The following is a 19,187-nucleotide window of genomic DNA, read 5'->3' on the forward strand; positions in this document are numbered from 1 at the left end:
TGGCTTGGGGTAGAAGCTGTTCAGCAGTCTGATGGCTTGGGGGTAGAAGCTGTTCAGCAGTCTGATGGCTTGGGGGTAGAAGCTGTTCAGCAGTCTGATGGCTTGGGGGTAGAAGCTGTTCAGCAGTCTGATGGCTTGGGGGTAGAAGCTGTTCAGCAGTCTGATGGCTTGGGGTAGAAGCTGTTCAGCAGTCTGATGGCTTGGGGGTAGAAGCTGTTCAGCAGTCTGATGGCTTGGCAGGATGGCTTAGAAGCTGTTCAGCAGTCTGATGGCTTGGGGGTAGAAGCTGTTCAGCAGTCTGATGGCTTGGGGGTAGAAGCTGTTCAGCAGTCTGATGGCTTGGGGGTAGAAGCTGTTCAGCAGTCTGATGGTTTGGGGTAGAAGCTGTTCAGCAGTCTGATGGCTTGGGGTAGAAGCTGTTCAGCAGTCTGATGGCCTTGGGGGTAGAAGCTGTTCAGCAGTCTGATGGTTTGGGGGTAGAAGCTGTTCAGCAGTCTGATGGCTTGGGGTAGAAGCTGTTAAGGAGCCTTTTGGTCCCAGACTTGGTGCTCCGGTACCGCTTACCTTGCGGTAGCAGAGAGTCTATTACTAGGGTGACTGGAGTCTTTAATGATTTAATGGACCTTCCTCTGATACCACCTAGTATAGAGGTCCTGGATTGCAGGAAGCTTGGCCCCAGTGATGTACTGGGCCGTACCCTCTGTAGTGCCTTGTGGTCGGATGCCGAGCAGTTGCCATACCAAGCGGTGATGCAACCTGTCAGGGTGGTGCAGCTGTAGAACTTTTTGAGGATCTGAGGACCCATGACAAATGGCAGGGGATTAAAAGTCTGATGATTGGCCAGGGGGTTAATACACGACCGGTGGGTCCCCAGCAGGACGTTTGAGCTAACATAGGCTAATGTGATTAGCATGAGGTTGTAAGTAACAATAACATTTCCCAGGACATAGACATATCTGATATTGGCAGAAAGCTTAAAATCTTGTTAATCTAACTGTACTGTCCAATTTACAGTAGCTATTACAGTGAAATAATACCATGCTATTGTTTGAGGAGAGTTGAACAGTTATGAACTTGAAAATGTATTAGTAAACCAATTAGACACATTTGGGCAGTCTTGATACAACATTTTAATCAGCAATGCAATGGTTCATTGGATCAGTCTAAAAAACTTTGCACATCAAATCAAATGTATTTATATAGCCCTTCTTACATCAGCTGATATATCAAAGTGCTGTACAGAAACCCAGCCTAAAACCCCAAACAGCAAGCAGGTGTAGAAGCACGGTGGCTAGGAAAAACTCCTTAGAAAGGCCAAAACCTAGGAAGAAACCTAGAGAGGAACCAGGCTATAAGTGGTGGCCAGTCCTCTTCTGGCTGTGCCGGGTGGAGATTATAACAGAGCATGGCCAAGATGTTCAAATGTTCATAAATGACCAGCAGGGTCAAATAATAATAATCACAGTAGTTGTCGAGGGTGCAACAAGTCAGCACCTCAGGAGTAGATGTCAGTTGGCTTTTCATAGCCGATCATTGAGAGTATCTCTACCACTCCTGCTGTCTCTAGAGAGTTGAAAACAGCAGGTCTAGGACAGGTAGCACGTCCTGTGAACAGGTCAGGGTTCCATAGCCGCAGGCAGAACAGTTGAAACTGGAGCAGCAGCACGGCCAGGTGGACTGGGGACAGCCAGGAGTCATCATGTCAGGTAGTCCTGAGATATGGTCCTAGGTCTCAGGTCCTCCGAGAGAGAGAAAGAAAGAAAGAGAGAATTAGAGAGAGCATACTTAAATTCACACAAATTCACATACTCCAGATATAACAGACTGACCTAGCCCCCCGACACATAAACTACTGCAGCATAAATACTGGAGGCTGAGACAGGAAGGGATCAGGAGACACTGTTGCCCCATCCCATGATACCCCCGGACAGAGGCAAACAGGAAGGATATAACCCCACCCACTTTCCCAAAGCACAGCCCCCACACAACTAGAGGGATATCTTCAACCACCAACTTACCATCCTGCGACAAGGCCGAGTATAGCCCACAAAGTTCTCCACCACGGCACAACCCAAGGGGGGGCGCCAACCCAGATAGGAAGATCGCATCAGCAACTCAACCAACTCAAGTGACGCACCCCTCCTAGGGACGACATGAAAGAGCACCAGTAAGCCAGTGACTCAGCCCCTGTAATAGGGTTAGAGGCAGAGAATCCCAGTGGAAAGAGGGGAACCGGCCAGACATAGACAGCAAGGGCGGTTCGTTGCTCCAGAGCCTTTCCGTTCACCTTCCCACTCCTGGGCCAGACTACACTCAATCATATGACCCACTGAAGAGATGAGTCTTCAGTAAAGACTTAAAGGTTGAGACCAAGTCACACTGCTACCGTCTAGTGGCCAAAATCTATATTGCACCTTGGCTGGAATAATACATTATGGCCTTTCACTTGCATTTCAAAGATGGTGCAAGAAATGCTGTTTTTTCTTTGTATTATCTTTTACCAGATCTAATGTGTTATATTATCCTACATTCATTTCACATTTCCACAATCTTTAAAGTGTTTCCTTTCAATTGGTACCAAGAATATGCATATACATGCTTCAGGTCCTGAGCTTCAGGCAGTTAGATTTGGGTGTGTCATTTTAGGTGAAAATTGAAAAAAGGGGTCCGGTTTAAAGAAGACACCAGACAGGTACATACAGATAGGAACATTCTCATTGACTCCAGGTCATTAAATATCAAGTCCTCGCCAGTAACAGGGCACTATATCTCTGGCTGTGTCCCAAATGGCCCCCTACATAGTGGTCAAATGGCCCCCTACATAGGCCCCCTGTTATTATACAGGTCTATTGGTCTTTAGCCTGTCGGTCTCCCTGACCCGGACTAGACAGCCTAGACAGTCTCCTGACCCCGGACTAGACAGTCCTGACCCCGACTAGACAGTCTCCTGACCCCGACTAGACAGTCTCCTGACCCCGACTAGACAGTCTAGACACTGACCCCGACTAGACAGTCTCCTGACCCCGACTAGACAGTCTACTGACCCGACTAGACAGTCTCCTGACCCCGACTAGACAGTCTCCTGACCCCGACTAGACAGTCTCCTGACCCCGACTAGACAGTCTCCTGACCCCGACTAGACAGTCTCCTGACCCGACTAGACAGTCTCCTGACCCCGACTAGACAGTCTCCTGACCCGACTAGACAGTCTCCTGACCGACTAGACAGTCTACTGACCCCGACTAGACAGTCTCCTGACCCGACTAGACAGTCTACTGACCCCGACTAGACAGTCTCCTGACTCCTGACAGTCCCGACTAGACAGTCTCCTGACCCCGACTAGACAGTCTCCTGACCCCGACTAGACAGTCTCCTGACCCCGACTAGACAGTAGACAGTCTCCTGACCCCGACTAGACAGTCTACTGACCCCGACTAGACAGTCTCCTGACCCCGACTAGACAGTCTCCTGACCCGACTAGACAGTCTCTACTGACCCCGACTAGACAGTCTCCTCTAGACAGTCTCCTGACCCCGACTAGACAGTCTCCTGACCCCGACTAGACAGTCTCCTGACCCCGACTAGACAGTCTCCTGACCCCGACTAGACAGTCTACTGACCCCGACTAGACAGTCTCCTGACCCCGACTAGACAGTCTCTGACCCCGACTGACCCCGACTAGACAGTCTCCTGACCTCCGACTAGACAGTCTACTGACCCCGACTAGACAGTCTCCTGACCCCGACTAGACAGTCTCCTGACCCCGACTAGACAGTCTCCTGACCCGACGAGACAGTCTCCTGACCCCGACTAGACAGTCTCTCCTGAGTCTCCCGACTAGACAGTCTACTGACACCCCGACTAGACAGACAGACAGTCTCCTGACCCCGACTAGACAGTCTCCTGACCCGGACTAGACAGTCTCCTGACCCCGACTAGACAGTCTCCTGACCCCGACTAGACAGTCTCCTGACCCCGACTAGACAGTCTACTGACCCCGACTAGACAGTCTCCTGACCCCGACTAGACAGTCTCCTGACCCCGACTAGACAGTCTCCTGACCCCGACTAGACAGTCTCCTGACCCCGACTAGACAGTCTCCTGACTAGACAGTCTCCTGACCCCGACTAGACAGTCTCCTGACCCGACTAGACACTGAGACAGTCTACTGACCCCGACTAGACAGTCTCCTGACCCCGACTAGACAGTCTCCTGACCCCGACTAGACAGTCTCCTGACCCCGACTAGACAGTCTCCTGACCCCGACTAGACAGTCTCCTGACCCCGACTAGACAGTCTCCTGACCCCGACTAGACAGACCCCGACTAGACAGTCTCCTGACCCCGACTAGACAGTCTCCTGACCCCGACTAGACAGTCTCCTGACCCCGACTAGACAGTCTCCTGACCCCGACTAGACACAGTCTACTGACCCCGACTAGACAGTCTCTGACCCCGACTAGACAGTCTCCCCCGACTAGACAGTCTACTGACCCCGACTAGACAGTCTCCTGACCCCGACTAGACAGTCTCCTGACCCCGACTAGACAGTCTCCTGACCCCGACTAGACAGTCTACTGACAGTCCTGACCCCCGACTAGACACTGACCCCGACTAGACAGTCTACTGAGACAGTCTCCTGACCCCGACTAGACAGTCTCCTGACCCCGACTAGACAGTCTCCTGACCCCGACTAGACAGTCTCCTGACCCCGACTAGACAGTCTCCTGACCCCGACTAGACAGTCTCTGACCCCTCAGACAGTCCCTGACTAGACAGTCTCCTGACCCCGACTAGACAGTCTCCTGACCCCGACTAGACAGTCTCCTGACCCCGACTAGACAGTCTCCTGACCCCGACTAGACAGTCTCCTGACCCCGACTAGACAGTCTACTGACCCCGACTAGACAGTCTCCTGACCCCGACTAGACAGTCTCCTGACCCCGACTAGACACTGACCCCGACTAGACAGTCTCCTGACCCCGACTAGACAGTCTGACCCCCTGACCCCGACTAGACAGTCTACTGACCCCGACTAGACAGTCTACTGACCCCGACTAGACAGTCTACTGACCCCGACTAGACACAGTCTCCTGACCCCGACTAGACACTAGACAGTCTCCTGACCCCGACTAGACAGTCTACTGACCCCGACTAGACAGTCTCCTGACCCCGACTAGACAGTCTCCTGACCCCGACTAGACAGTCTCCTGACCCCGACACTAGACAGTCTACTGACAGTCCCTGACTAGACAGTCTCCTGACTAGACAGTCTCCTGACCCCGACTAGACAGTCTAGACAGTCTCCTGACCCCGACTAGACAGTCTCCTGACCAGTCTCCTGACCCCGACTAGACAGTCTACTGACCCCGACTAGACAGTCTCCTGACCCCGACTAGACAGTCTCTGACCCTGACCCCGACTAGACAGTCTCCTGACCCCCTAGACAGTCTACTGACCCCGACTAGACAGTCTCCTGACCCGACTAGACAGTCTCCTGACCCCGACTAGACAGTCTACTGACCCCGACTAGACAGTCTACTGACCCCGACTAGACAGTCTCCTGAGACAGTCTAGACAGTCTCCTGACCAGTCTACTGACCTCGACTAGACAGTCTCCTGACCCCGACTAGACAGTCTCTACTGACCGTGAGGGAAAGTGGAAACGTCGAGGATATGTTGGTTTAGATTTAGTCTGAAATTGTGACGACAACGTGTTCTCAATACCAGGTCTAAATGTCATGGAAGTAAAAAACAACATTTATTGACAAAACATGTTTTTATTAAATAAAACCCATACGTGTAATATAAATAATGAAAAGCTATATAACAAATGTACAGACACCTCAATGGAATGAGAGTCGTTTGTTTCTATAAAACATAAGATATACACAACTCTATGTATTTTCACATATCAAGTACGAATCATTTAATCTAAAACTCATTACAATATTTTATATTTACAATTTCATAGCTTTAATATGGAGGCGTGTTTTATTGTCACTAGGTACGGCTGTAACTGCTGAACACAGTGGGCAGGTTGTCAGTGGGGTAGACCGTAGGGCCGGTCTTCATGGTCGGGGGGCCGTTCGATAGAGTCCAGTCACATTGCAGTGTCAGCTCCACCAGGAATATCTTCAGGAGAACCTTGGCAAACTCTTTCCCGACACACATCCTGGAGCCGCCTCCGAACGGGATGTAGTTGAAGCGCGAGGAGTCCTCAGAGGACTTGTCCGTGAACCGCTCCGGGTTGAACTCCTCTTTGTTGGGGAACACGTCGGCCACGTCGTGGGTGTCACAGATACTGTAGATCATGGTCCAGCCTTTGGGGATCTGGTAACCCTAGAAACAGAACAGCCCTGTTAGACAACTGGTCTGGAGTGTCACAGTCACTACCCCGTCAAATTGACAGATTAGTATTGCATTCAAATCTGTAAGAAAAAGGAGAATTTACATTGAGCTGGAATGTCTTCAGTACCACTCGGAAGCCTCCAGGTACAGGGGGTTTATCCTCAAGGTCTCTTTGATGACACAGCCTGTATACTTTAACTGTTCCAACACCTCAATGTTCACATTCTGCCCCAGCAGATCCACACCTAGTTCCTCCTGACAGAGAGACAGAGAGAGAGACACAGAGAGAGAGACACAGAGAGAGAGAGAGAGAGAGAGACAGACAGAACGGAGAGAGACAGAAGACAGAGAGAGCGACAGAGAGAGCAACACAGAGAGAGCGACGCAGAGAGAGCAACACAGAGAGCGGAGAGAGAGACACAGAGAGAGTGGAGAGAGAGCAACACAGAGAGAGCGGAGAGAGAGCAACACAGAGAGAGAGAGAGAGAGAGCCACACAGAGAGAGACGCAGAGAGAGAGAGCCAGACAGAGAGAGAGAGAGAGACACAGAGAGAGAGCGGAGAGAGAGCCAGACAGAGAGAGAGAGAGACACAGAGAGAGCGGAGAGACACAGAGAGAGCGGAGAGAGCACACAGAGAGCGGAGAGAGAGACACAAGCGGAGAGAGCAACACAGAGAGAGCGGAGAGAGAGACACAGAGAGAGACAGAGAGAGACCACGGAGAGAGAGACGGAAAGACACAGAGACAGAATGTATTATTTCACAATCATTCCATAAGCCAATGAGATCTAAAGGACGTCATCAATGTCCTAGTAAATGACTGGATGAATATTGATTGAGTGAATTGATGATTTCTGGCTATAAATAACCGGCTGTTACCTGCTGGTGCAGTTCTTGTCTGAGTTTGTTGAGCGTGTCAGGGTTGAGTCCCAGGAACATGACCAGTGAGGTTGCTGTACTAGCAGTGGTCTCATGGCCTCCAAATAAAAGCTCTGTGGCGGACTCCTTAATCGCCTTCAGATAGAGAGAATTATTTTGTTTTACTCACTGAGCAAAGATTCTTATAACACCACAAGCTGGTTTAAATGTACATCTATCATCTGTTTATTTATGCATGAAAAATAACTTGATAAATGCACGGTAAAGAAAAGTGTTTTACTTAACCTTTATTTATCTAGGCAAGTCAGTTAAGAACAAATTCTTATTTGGTTACCACTGCCGCCCTCCGCTCTAACCACTAGGCTACCCGCCGCTCTAACCCCCTACGCTCTAACCACTAGGCTACCCGCCGCCCCTCCGCTCTAACCACTAGGCTACCCGCCGCTCCCCTACGCTCTAACCACTAGGCTAACCCGCCGCCCGCCCCCACGCTCTAACCACTAGGCTAACCACCCGCCGCCCCCTACGCTCTAACCACTAGGCTACCCGCCCGCGCCCTACGCTCTAACCACTAGGCTACCCCGCCGCCCCTACGCTCTAACCACTAGCCCTCCGCTACCCGCCGCCCCCTACGCTCTAACCACTAGGCTACCCGCCGCCCCTACGCTCTAACCACTAGGCTACCTGCCGCCCCTACCCTCACCACTAGGATACCTCTAACCACTAGGATACCTGGCTACCCTAGGATACCCGCCCCTACACGCTCTAACCACTAGGATACCTGCCGCCCCTACACACTAGACTACCCGCCCCTACACTCTAACCACTAGGATACCTGCCGCCCCTACACTCTAACCACTAGGCCCCTACACTCTACCCTGCTACCGCCCCCCAACGTCTCTGTGGTTGAAGATGGGGATACATGTATAGAATAGAGTATTACCTGCATGCTGAACGGCTCGTCACTGTTCCTACTGATGTCTATCAGCTGTTGTAGCGCGTCTCTGTGTTTCACCTCTTTCCCACTGTCTATTTTTTTCTGGATATTCTCCTCGATTTTGGAGTGGATTAAATTTCGGGCTTTCAATCCCTGTAGATAAAAGATGTGTATTTTTTTACATTAATTTAGGCCCTGCCAATATTCTGAATACATTGTTTAAAAATGTCATCGAATGAGAATTGAGTGCACCGCTACTTACCCGGTACAAGCCGCTGAAGGGGACATCGACCGGAAGGGAGAAAAGGTTCTTAATCATCTCTTCGAAAGCCTCCACCAGCTCCTGCTCGTCGGTCTTGATCTGGTCCGGGTCGAAGCCCAGGAGGATCCTCATGGCGATGCGGAACATGAGGCGCTTCATCTCGGGGTAGACTAGAACGTAGGAGTCCTTCTCGAGCCATTCCCTCACGGCGCTCCTCACCTCCTCCTGGATCACCGGGATGTAGTGTTCCAAGGCATCCCGGGAAAACGCTCTCATTATAGCCTAAAATACAGGAGCAACTTTCCGTTAAGACGGGAGGGACATTAAAAGAAAACTTTAAATAAATGCAGATTATAGTCAAATATCTATGCGTAAAATCCTACATTTAATTTGCTATTTTAAAAATGTTAATGAGAAAAAAAATGAAACCATCTACGCACCTTCTTCTTGTTTTTATGCTGGGTTCCGTGCATATTGGAGAGCGTGTCCGATCCCAAAATAGTTCTGACGGAAGCGGGCCACTGCACCGCGACAAGTTTATGTTCACCCAGCAGAATCTGTCTGACGTTGTTCGCTCCCATGACGCGCACCGTGGGGTTGCCAAAGAGATGCGTTCTGTAAATGCAGCCATACTTCTGTCGTTTCATCCGCAGGAACTTTCTCCTCTGCAATAAAATGAATTAATAAAAATGCTTTGTTTATTATCAACGGAAACCATATACACCAACAGGTTAATATTATACAATATGACTATTATTAAGTTTGAAAAAAGTGTTGTAATTACCTGGAGAAGGAGTTGGAGCGTCTCGCCAATGAAAGGTAAGCCCATGGACCCAGGAGGGAGAGGGGCTCGACAGCTGGGATCCCGACCACGGATCAAATAAACCTCCCATAACTTCACCGCGACCAAAAAGAGAAAGATTGGAAGCACAATCGTGCACAAAAGGGTCGCCACCAACGTGTTCAAAGCCATTGTACTAGTGCGCGTAACGAGTCGCGTAACCAAACCAACTATAAAGGTGTGAGGACTTTTAGGTGGAGCAAGAGTTAGTTTGATACTGAAAGTCTGGGTGTTTTCTATGGCCTTTTTATACTCTTTCCCCCAGGTCTCGGCCTCCTGTTAACTTGGCTTGGCGACAGAAATTAGTTCACACAAAGTTCATCTTTAATTGTTGTGTCATCTCGCTCCGCCCACGGAGTAGCAGCTTCTCCAAAACCCCATTTGTTACAGGCGCATTTTAATACCACCTCCTGTTGGAGACGCACAATCAGGGATTTAACTCTGAAAAGGTGTTAAGTCCTTCTAACAATAGGAACCATCCAAGGTTCTTTGTTGCAAATATTCCGCAGTTCAGCCTCATTACATGTGATGGTTCTGCATGTAATGCCCGGGGCGGGTCTTAATTGAACAGCTTTCAACACATTTCAATTAGCGCTGTTGGTTCCGAATTTAAATAATTTCCTTAATCCCCCTTTAAATTCCAACACACGTCTTTGCTTTGTTCGACTCATGCATTAAAGCTGAATGTGGTCAAATTAAATCATTAAACAATCGCCTGAAAGATTTAATCCAGCATTTAGTTGGAATAACCAAGTTGTTTATATTGTATTTTATTAGGCTATACGAATTAATGACAGTTGTTTGGAGGCTAAACTGACAAGTTTTTCTTTTGAGAGTTGGAGATGTTCAGTGACGTAGTGCGCACCCTGGTTAAACTTGTCTAATCTAGAATGAGACTTTAACCTGTTGTCTGTCTTGACTACCGTTTCCCTCTGCATTCGGTGACGCTGCTCTGTCTGTATCTGTGGAAGGGCCTCCGTTATAAAAAATGATATCTTGCTTGCTGTGGGTTCAAACTTGGGTCAGTTGGTGGGAAATAAAACAAAATGTGTCTGTGTGTTAACAGGGTTACTGGGAGGCTAAACATGTAAACACCGCTGGACCAACCCAGTGTATTTGGAACCACTTTGTTTATGACAGCTATAACCTGGAGCGGACAGGGACTCAGCCAGTCAAGCAGGAGACGGCGTGGCTCCACATTTTACAGCGACACGTTCTAGATTTCCCGTCCCCCCCATTCTCTCTCTCTCTGTCGGGTCGCACCGACGTGCTGAAGCGTTGCCCTGCAGTTCACCTCCTCACTATGTATGGAGTAATCCATGCTAATAGCTTGAGGAGAAATAGCCCATAAATATCCGGATATTCTCAGGCGTTTAAATGCACATTTATTGATTAAGAATTCAACCACAGAGCCTATCCAAGACTCCGAAGGACGTGTATTATGACATTACCTTACTGCACGTTTGAGGGCATATAGGTTATTCCCCCCCCCCCCCCCGTGAATAAGAACATTGTGTGAAATAGTTCAGTGATATGATGTCCTTACTCTAGTCCTCACTGGTGTCAGCTGAAGTTCAAGAGTACATCACTCACTGTATATTCAGTCCATACGGACACATCAGTGAACTCTTATATCCAGGTGGTCTTTAATACATGCCTTTTTAATAGCCTATAAAACCCCCATCTGACCCGTGACGAATCATATGTTTCCTTTAGATAGACCAGGACATTGACTTAAATGGCCACCGCTGATGTTTTTCGAGCTTCCCCGTCCCACAAAATGCATAGCTATTACGCGCGCGCCTCTCTGTCTGCGTGTGAGAGAGAAACAGAGAAAGAGATTGAGAGAGATGAGGTCTGTGTCGGGGGGCGCATCGTCAGCGATTAGCTGGAGGCCGGAGAGGCTCTGCAACGCCGGGAGGGGGATCTCTCCTCATTCCCAAGCGCTGACGCTGACCTGCCAGTGCCCTACACCACCGACCCTGACATCTCGGTGAACTCCCGCGCACCAACCTCGCCAAGTTCACTGTCCATCAAATAACGAGATAGGGGACCGGGACCGGGACCGGGGATGAACGAACACCAAGCAGCAATTACAGAGGAACAGTTATTATCTCCCGCTGTCGGTCAATCACACAAATCAAATAAAGCGGTAACAGTCTAATTGGGTCAAGAGATAAAATGGCTTCCCACGTGTTGGAATAAAACATTTTAATTGGATCCTTCTGCTTAATATTATCACCAGTAGCCTGTAACCTACTAGGATAATGTAATATATTATCACCAGTAGCCTATGTGACCTACTAGGATAATGTAATGTATTATCACTAGTAGCCTGTAACCTACTAGGATAATGTAATATATTATCACTAGTAGCCTATGTAACCTACTAGGATAATGTAATATATTATCACTAGTAGCCTGTAACCTACTAGGATAATGTAATATTTTATCACTAGTAGCCTGTAACCTACTAGGATAATGTAATATATTATCACTAGTAGCCTATGTAACCCACTAGGATAATGTAATATATTATCACTAGTAGCCTGTAACCTACTAGGATAATGTAATATGTTACCACTAGTAGCCTGTAACCCACTAGGATAATGTAATATATATCACTAATAGCCTATGTAACCTACTAGGATAATGTAATATATTATCACTAGTAGCCTATGTAACCTACTAGGATAATGTAATATATTATCACTAGTAGCCTGTAACCTACTAGGATAATGTAATATATTATCACTAGTAGCCTGTGTAACCCACTAGGATAATGTAATATATTATCACTAGTAGCCTGTGTAACCCACTAGGATAATGTAATATATTATCACTAGTAGCCTGTGTAACCCACTAGGATAATGTAATATATTATCACTAGTAGCCTGTAACCTACTAGGATAATGTAATATATTATCACTAGTAGCCTGTAACCTACTAGGATAATGTAATATATTATCACTAGTAGCCTATGTAACCTACTAGGATAATGTAATATATTATCACTAGTAGCCTATGTAACCTACTAGGATAATGTAATATATTATCACTAGTAGCCTATGTAACCTACTAGGATAATGTAATATATTATCACTAGTAGCCTATGTAACCTACTAGGATAATGTAATATATTATCACTAGTAGCCTGTAACCCACTAGGATAATGTAATATATTATCACTAGTAGCCTATGTAACCTACTAGGATAATGTAATATATTATCACTAGTAGCCTATGTAACCTACTAGGATAATGTAATATATTATCACTAGTAGCCTATGTAACCTACTAGGATATATGTAATATATTATCACTAGTAGCCTATGTAACCTACTAGGATAATGTAATATATTATCACTAGTAGCCTGTAACCTACTAGGATCATGTAATATATTATCACTAGTAGCCTATGTAACCTACTAGATGTAATAATGATATGATATGTAATATATTATCTAGTAGCCTATGTAACCTACTAGGATAATGATAATGTAATATATTATCACTAGTAGCCTATGTAACCTACTAGATAATGATATATGTAATATATTATCACTAGTAGCCTATGTAACCTACTAGGATAATGTAATATATGTAATATATTATCACTAGTAGCCTATGTAACCCACTAGATAATGTAATATATGTAATATATTATCACTAGTAGCCTATGTAACCTACTAGATAATGTAATATATGTAATATATTATCACTAGTAGCCTATGTAACCTACTAGGATAATGATATATGTAATATATTATCACTAGTAGCCTATGTAACCTACTAGGATAATGATATATGTAATATATTATAACTAGTAGCCTATGTAACCTACTAGGATAATTTAAGACAGATCAAACTTTTTTAGCATCTCATTCACAGTTTCTTTTTTAATGACCACACATCTTCCATTAAAACCTCGATGTGTCTCTCTCATGTAAGGGGTCCTCTGTCCAATTATAGAGGGAGGAGATTTATTTGTAGGTTTGCATGTAGGTATGTGCAGTTGGAGGTGCTGTCACAACAGGAGAGGGGTGTGGGGAGTGTAACCTAGCGGGATAATGTAACATATTATCCCCTGTCAGGTCTAATGTAACCCACTAGGATAATGTATGGGCCATTTATTTATCACTAGTAACCACTGTGTAAACAGGTTGGGCCAACCTACTGATTTAGAATGTAATATTTATCACTGTGTAAACAGGTATGGGCCAACCACTAGATAATGTAATATATTATCACTAGTTTAATGTAAACAGGTTGGGCCAACCACTGATTTAGAATGGGTTTAATGTGTAAACAGGTTACCACTGATTTAGTGGGTTTAATGTGTAAACAGGTTGGGCCAACCAGGATAATGTTTAATGTGTAAACAGGTTACCACTGATTTAGAATGGGTTTAATGTAACCTACTAGGATACCATGATTTAGAATGGGTTTATGTGTCACTAGTAGTTGGGCCAACCACTGATTTAGAATGGGTTTAATGTGTAAACAGGTTGGGCCAACCCTGATTTAGAATGGGTTTAATGTGTAAACAGGTTGGGCCAATCTGATTTAGAATGGGTTTAATGTGTAAACAGGTTGGGCCAACCACTGATTTAGAATGTAATATATGTAATATATTATCACTATGGGTTTACAGGTTGGGCCAACCACTGATTTAGAATGGGTTTATGTAAGGTTGGGCCAACTACTGATAATGTTTAATATGTAATACAGGTTGGGCCAACCACTGATTTAGAATGGGTTTAATGTAAACAGGTTGGGCCAACCACTGATTTAGAATGGGTTTAATGTAAACAGGTTATCACTGATTTAGTAGTAAACATGTAACCTACTGATTTAGAATGGGTTTAATGTAAACAGGTTGGGCCAACCACTGATTTAGAATGGGTTTAATGTGTAAACAGGTTGGGCCAACCACTAGGAGGTTGGGCCAACCACTGATTTAATGTAATATATGTTTAATATATTAAACAGGTTGGGCCAACCACTGATTTAGAATGGGTTTAATGTGTAATGTGGGCCAACCACTGATTTAGAATGGGTAATATATGTAAACAGGTTGGGCCAACCACTGATTTAGAATGGGTTTAATGTAAACAGGTTGGGCCAACCACTGATTTAGAATGGGTTTAATATATTGTAAACAGGTTGGGCCAACCACTGATTTAGAATGGGTTTAATGTGTAAACAGGTTGGGCCAACCACTGATTTAGAATGGGTTTAATGTGTAAACAGGTTGGGCCAACTACTGATTTAGAATGGGTTTAATGTGTAAACAGGTTGGGCCAACCACTGATTTAGAATGGGTTTAATGTGTAAACAGGTTGGGCCAAACATTTTAAATGGGCCAACCACTGATTTAGAATGGGTTAAAACCTCGATGTGTCTAAACAGGTTGGGCCAACCACATGTGTAAACAGGTTGGGCCAACCACTGATTTAGAATGGGTTTAATGTGTAAACAGGTTGGGCCAACCACTGATTTAGAATGGGTTTAATGTGTAAACAGGTTGGGCCAACCACTGATTTAGAATGGGGTGTGTAAACAGGTTGGGCCAACCACTGATTTAGAATGGGTTTAATGTGTAAACAGGTTGGGCCAACCACTGATTTAGAATGGGTTTAATGTGTAAACAGTTGGGCCAACCACTGATTTAGAATGGGTTTAATGTGTAAACAGGTTGGGCAACCACTGATTTAGAATGGGTTTAACCCAACAGGTTGGGCCAACCACCGACCCAGGGTTTAATGTAAACAGGTTGGGCCAACCCTGATTTAGAAGGTTTAATGTGTAAACAGGTTGGGCCAACCACTGATTTAGAAGGGTTTATGTGTAAACAGGTTGGGCCAACCACTGATTTAGAATGGGTTTACCCATCCTGTAAACAGGTTGGGCCAACCACTGATTTAGAATGGGTTTAATGTGTAAACAGGTTGGGCCATTTATTAAACTAAACAGGTTGGGCCAACCACTGATTTAGAATGGGTTTAATGTGTAAACAGGTTGGGCCAACCACTGATTTAGAATGGGTTTAATGTGTAAACAGGTTGGGCCAACCACTGATTTAGAATGGGTTTGGTGTTTGGGCCAACCACTGATTTAGAATGGGTTTAATGTGTAAACAGGTTGGGCCAACCACTGATTTAGAATGGGTTTAATGTGTAAACAGGTTGGGCCAACCACTGATTTAGAATGGGTTTAATGTGTAAACAGGTTGGGCCAACCACTGATTTAGAATGGGTTTAATGTGTAAACAGGTTGGGCCAACCACTGATTTAGAATGGGTTTTATGTGTAAACAGGTTGGGCCAACCACTGATTTAGAATGGGTGTAAACAGGTTGGGCCAACCACTGATTTAGAATGGGTTTATGTGTAAACAGGTTGGGCCAACCACTGATTTAGAATGGGTTTAATGTGTAAACAGGTTGGGCCAACCACTGATTTAGAATGGGTTTAATGTGTAAACAGGTTGGGCCAACCACTGATTTAGAATGGGTTTAATGTAAACAGGTTGGGCCAACCACTGATTTGATTTAGAATGGGATTTTTAATGTGTAAACAGGTTGGGCCAACCACTGATTTAGAATGGGTTTAATGTGTAAACAGGTTGGGCCAACCACTGATTTAGAATGGGTTTAATGTGTAAACAGGTTGGGCCAACCACACTGATTTAGAATGGGTTTAATGTGTAAACAGGTTGGGCCAACCACTGATTTAGAATGGGTTTAATGTGTAAACAGGTTGGGCCAACCACTGATTTAGAATGGGTTTAATGTGTAAACAGGTTGGGCCAACCACTGATTTAGAATGGGTTTAATGTGTAAACAGGTTGGGCCAACCACTGATTTAGAATGGGTTTAATGTGTAAACAGGTTGGGCCAACCACTGATTTAGAATGGGTTTAATGTGTAAACAGGTTGGGCCAACCACTGATTTAGAATGGGTTTAATGTGTAAACAGGTTGGGCCAACCACTGATTTAGAATGGGTTTAATGTGTAAACAGGTTGGGCCAACCACTGATTTAGAATGGGTTTAATGTGTAAACAGGTTGGGCCAACCACTGATTTAGAATGGGTTTAATGTGTAAACAGGTTGGGCCAACCACTGATTTAGAATGGGTTTAATGTGTAAACAGGTTGGGCCAACCACTGATTTAGAATGGGTTTAATGTTAAACACTGATTTAGAATGGGTTTAATGTGTAAACAGGTTGGGCCAACCACTGATTTAGAATGGGTTTAATGTGTAAACAGGTTGGGCCAACCACTGATTTAGAATGGGTTTAATGTGTAAACAGGTTGGGCCAACCACTGATTTAGAATGGGTTTATGGGTTTGTAAACAGGTTGGGCCAACCACTGATTTAGAATGGGTTTAATGTGTAAACAGGTTGGGCCAACCACTGATTTAGAATGGGTTTAATGTGTAAACAGGTTGGGCCAACCACTGATTTAGAATGGGTTTAATGTGTAAACAGGTTGGGCCAACCACTGATTTAGAATGGGTTTAATGTGGGTTTAATGTGTAAACAGGTTGGGCAGGTTGGGCCAACCACTGATTTAGAATGGGTTTAATGTGTAAACAGGTTGGGCCAACCACTGATTTAGAATGGGTTTAATGTGTAAACAGGTTGGGCCAACCACTGATTTAGAATGGGTTTAATGTGTAAACAGGTTGGGCCAACCACTGATTTAGAATGGGTTTAATGTGTAAACAGGTTGGGCCAACCACTGATTTAGAATGGGTTTAATGTGTAAACAGGTTGGGCCAACCACTGATTTAGAATGGGTTTAATGTGTAAACAGGTTGGGCCAACCACTGATTTAGAATGGGTTTAATGTGTAAACAGGTTGGGCCAACCACTGATTTAGAATGGGTTTAATGTGTAAACAGGTTGGGCCAACCACTGATTTAGAATGGGTTTAATGTGTAAACAGGTTGGGCCAACCACTGATTTAGAATGGGTTTAATGTGTAAACAGGTTGGGCCAACCACTGATTTAGAATGGGTTTAATGTGTAAACAGGTTGGGCCAACCACTGATTTAGAATGGGTTTAATGTGTAAACAGGTTGGGCCAACCACTGATTTAGAATGGGTTTAATGTGTAAACAGGTTGGGCCAACCACTGATCTTTGATGCCAGCTCGTTATTACCACATAACATATCGCAGGGCGCATGGAAAGGAAGCCATACACGTCCCAAATAGCACTCTATTCCCTATATAGTGCACTACTTTAGACCAGCCCTCCCATAGTGCCCTACCTGGTCAAATGTAGTGCACTATAAAGGGGATAGCATGTCATTTGGAACTGAGACAAAGGTTCTTGGTCTGTTTCTGTCTTCTTCACCGACAGGGAAAGATCCTCTTATTTAAAGTATAGGTACAACGAGATAGTATTCAATTTGATTCACTTGGTCAAATTTCCCAACTTCAAAAAACCAACTAGGACAAAAGGAATGTTTCAGGTTGGTGAACTATTCTAATTCCCTCATCACCTGGTCATTATATAAACATCATGCATATAAATGCTCTATAAATAACCATTTACATCCTCTATATAAATGCTCTATAAATAACATTAGAATTGACATCCTCTATATAAATGCTCTATAAATAACAATTTACATCCTCTATATAAATGCTCTATAAATAACATTACAATTTACATCCTGTATATAAATGCTCTATAAATAACATTATAATTTACATCCTGTATATAAATGCTCTATAAATAACATTAGAATTTACATCCTGTATATAAATGCTCTATAAATAACAATTTACAATATAAATGCTCTATAAATAACAATTTACATCCTGTATATAAATGCTCTATAAATAACATTAGAATTTACATCCTGTATATACATGCTCTATAAATAACATTAGAATTTACATCCTCTATATAAATGCTCTATAAATAACATTAGAATTTACATCCTCTATATAAATGCTCTATAAATAACATTAGAATTTACATCCTCTATATAAATGCTCTATAAATAACATTAGAATTTACATCCTCTATATAAATGCTCTATAAATAACGCTTTACATCCTGTATATACAGTACTAGTCAAAAGTTTGGACACACCTACTTATTCAAGGGTTTTTCTTTATTTTTTACTATTTTCTACATTGTATAATAATAGTGAAGACATCAAAACTATGAAATAACCAAAAAAGTGTGAAACAAATCAACATATATTTGAGATTAGAAAATCTTCAAAGTATCGACCCTTTGCCTTGATGACAGCTTTGCACACTCTTGGCATTCTCTCAACCAGCTTCATGAGGTAGTCACCTGGAATGCATTTCAAATAACAGGTGTGCCTTGTTAAAAGTCCATTTGTGGAATTTCTTTCCTTTTTATTTCTTATATATATATTTTTAATTATTCAACAACAGTACAGTACAATACAGCTAAAGTAAGTACTACAACAAAAAGGTTTTTCCACCCTCCCCTGCCGCCAAAATAAAAAATAAATTAAAACAATGACAAATGACAAAATAAATAAATACAATTAGAATACTAATAATACTAATAATGACTAAATAAGACAAATGACAAGAGAGACCAACAGAGACACAAAGCAATACAAACAGTATATTAGAGAGACAATACCTACATCAATCTACAAGCAGACATCCAACAACCTCAATGGAAATGCTACCTTATAGTCCAGGAAGAGGTGACATATTTATTAACAAAGTAGTTTAATTTATTTCTTAAATCATAGGTCATCTTCTCCATAGGAATACACTTATTCATCTCAGAGAGACGTCTTGGTAATTGGTTGAAGGGGAATCTGATTTCTACGTCAATGCAACACGTTTTCTTGCAGTGGGAAACGGGGCGATATTCTGTACGTTTGATGTTGAAGTAATTCCTCAAATTCA

General features: G+C 44.1%; 1 protein-coding gene across 1 annotated transcript; it reads right to left on the reverse strand.

Annotated features, from left to right (window-relative positions):
- Positions 1-5,830: 5,830 nt before the first annotated feature.
- On the reverse strand, positions 5,831-9,528 carry LOC135530224 (cytochrome P450 26A1-like). Its single transcript, XM_064958587.1, is given in 8 exon segments — positions 5,831-6,341; positions 6,454-6,506; positions 6,509-6,605; positions 7,229-7,363; positions 8,172-8,318; positions 8,428-8,709; positions 8,868-9,092; positions 9,212-9,528. Coding segments are annotated over 8 exon segments (1,467 nt in total). The 5' UTR covers positions 9,401-9,528; the 3' UTR covers positions 5,831-6,002.
- Between the last annotated feature and the right edge of the window lie 9,659 nt (positions 9,529-19,187).

Source organism: Oncorhynchus masou, unplaced genomic scaffold (genome assembly GCF_036934945.1).
Source record: "Oncorhynchus masou masou isolate Uvic2021 unplaced genomic scaffold, UVic_Omas_1.1 unplaced_scaffold_1294, whole genome shotgun sequence".
Classification (NCBI taxonomy): domain Eukaryota; kingdom Metazoa; phylum Chordata; class Actinopteri; order Salmoniformes; family Salmonidae; genus Oncorhynchus; species Oncorhynchus masou.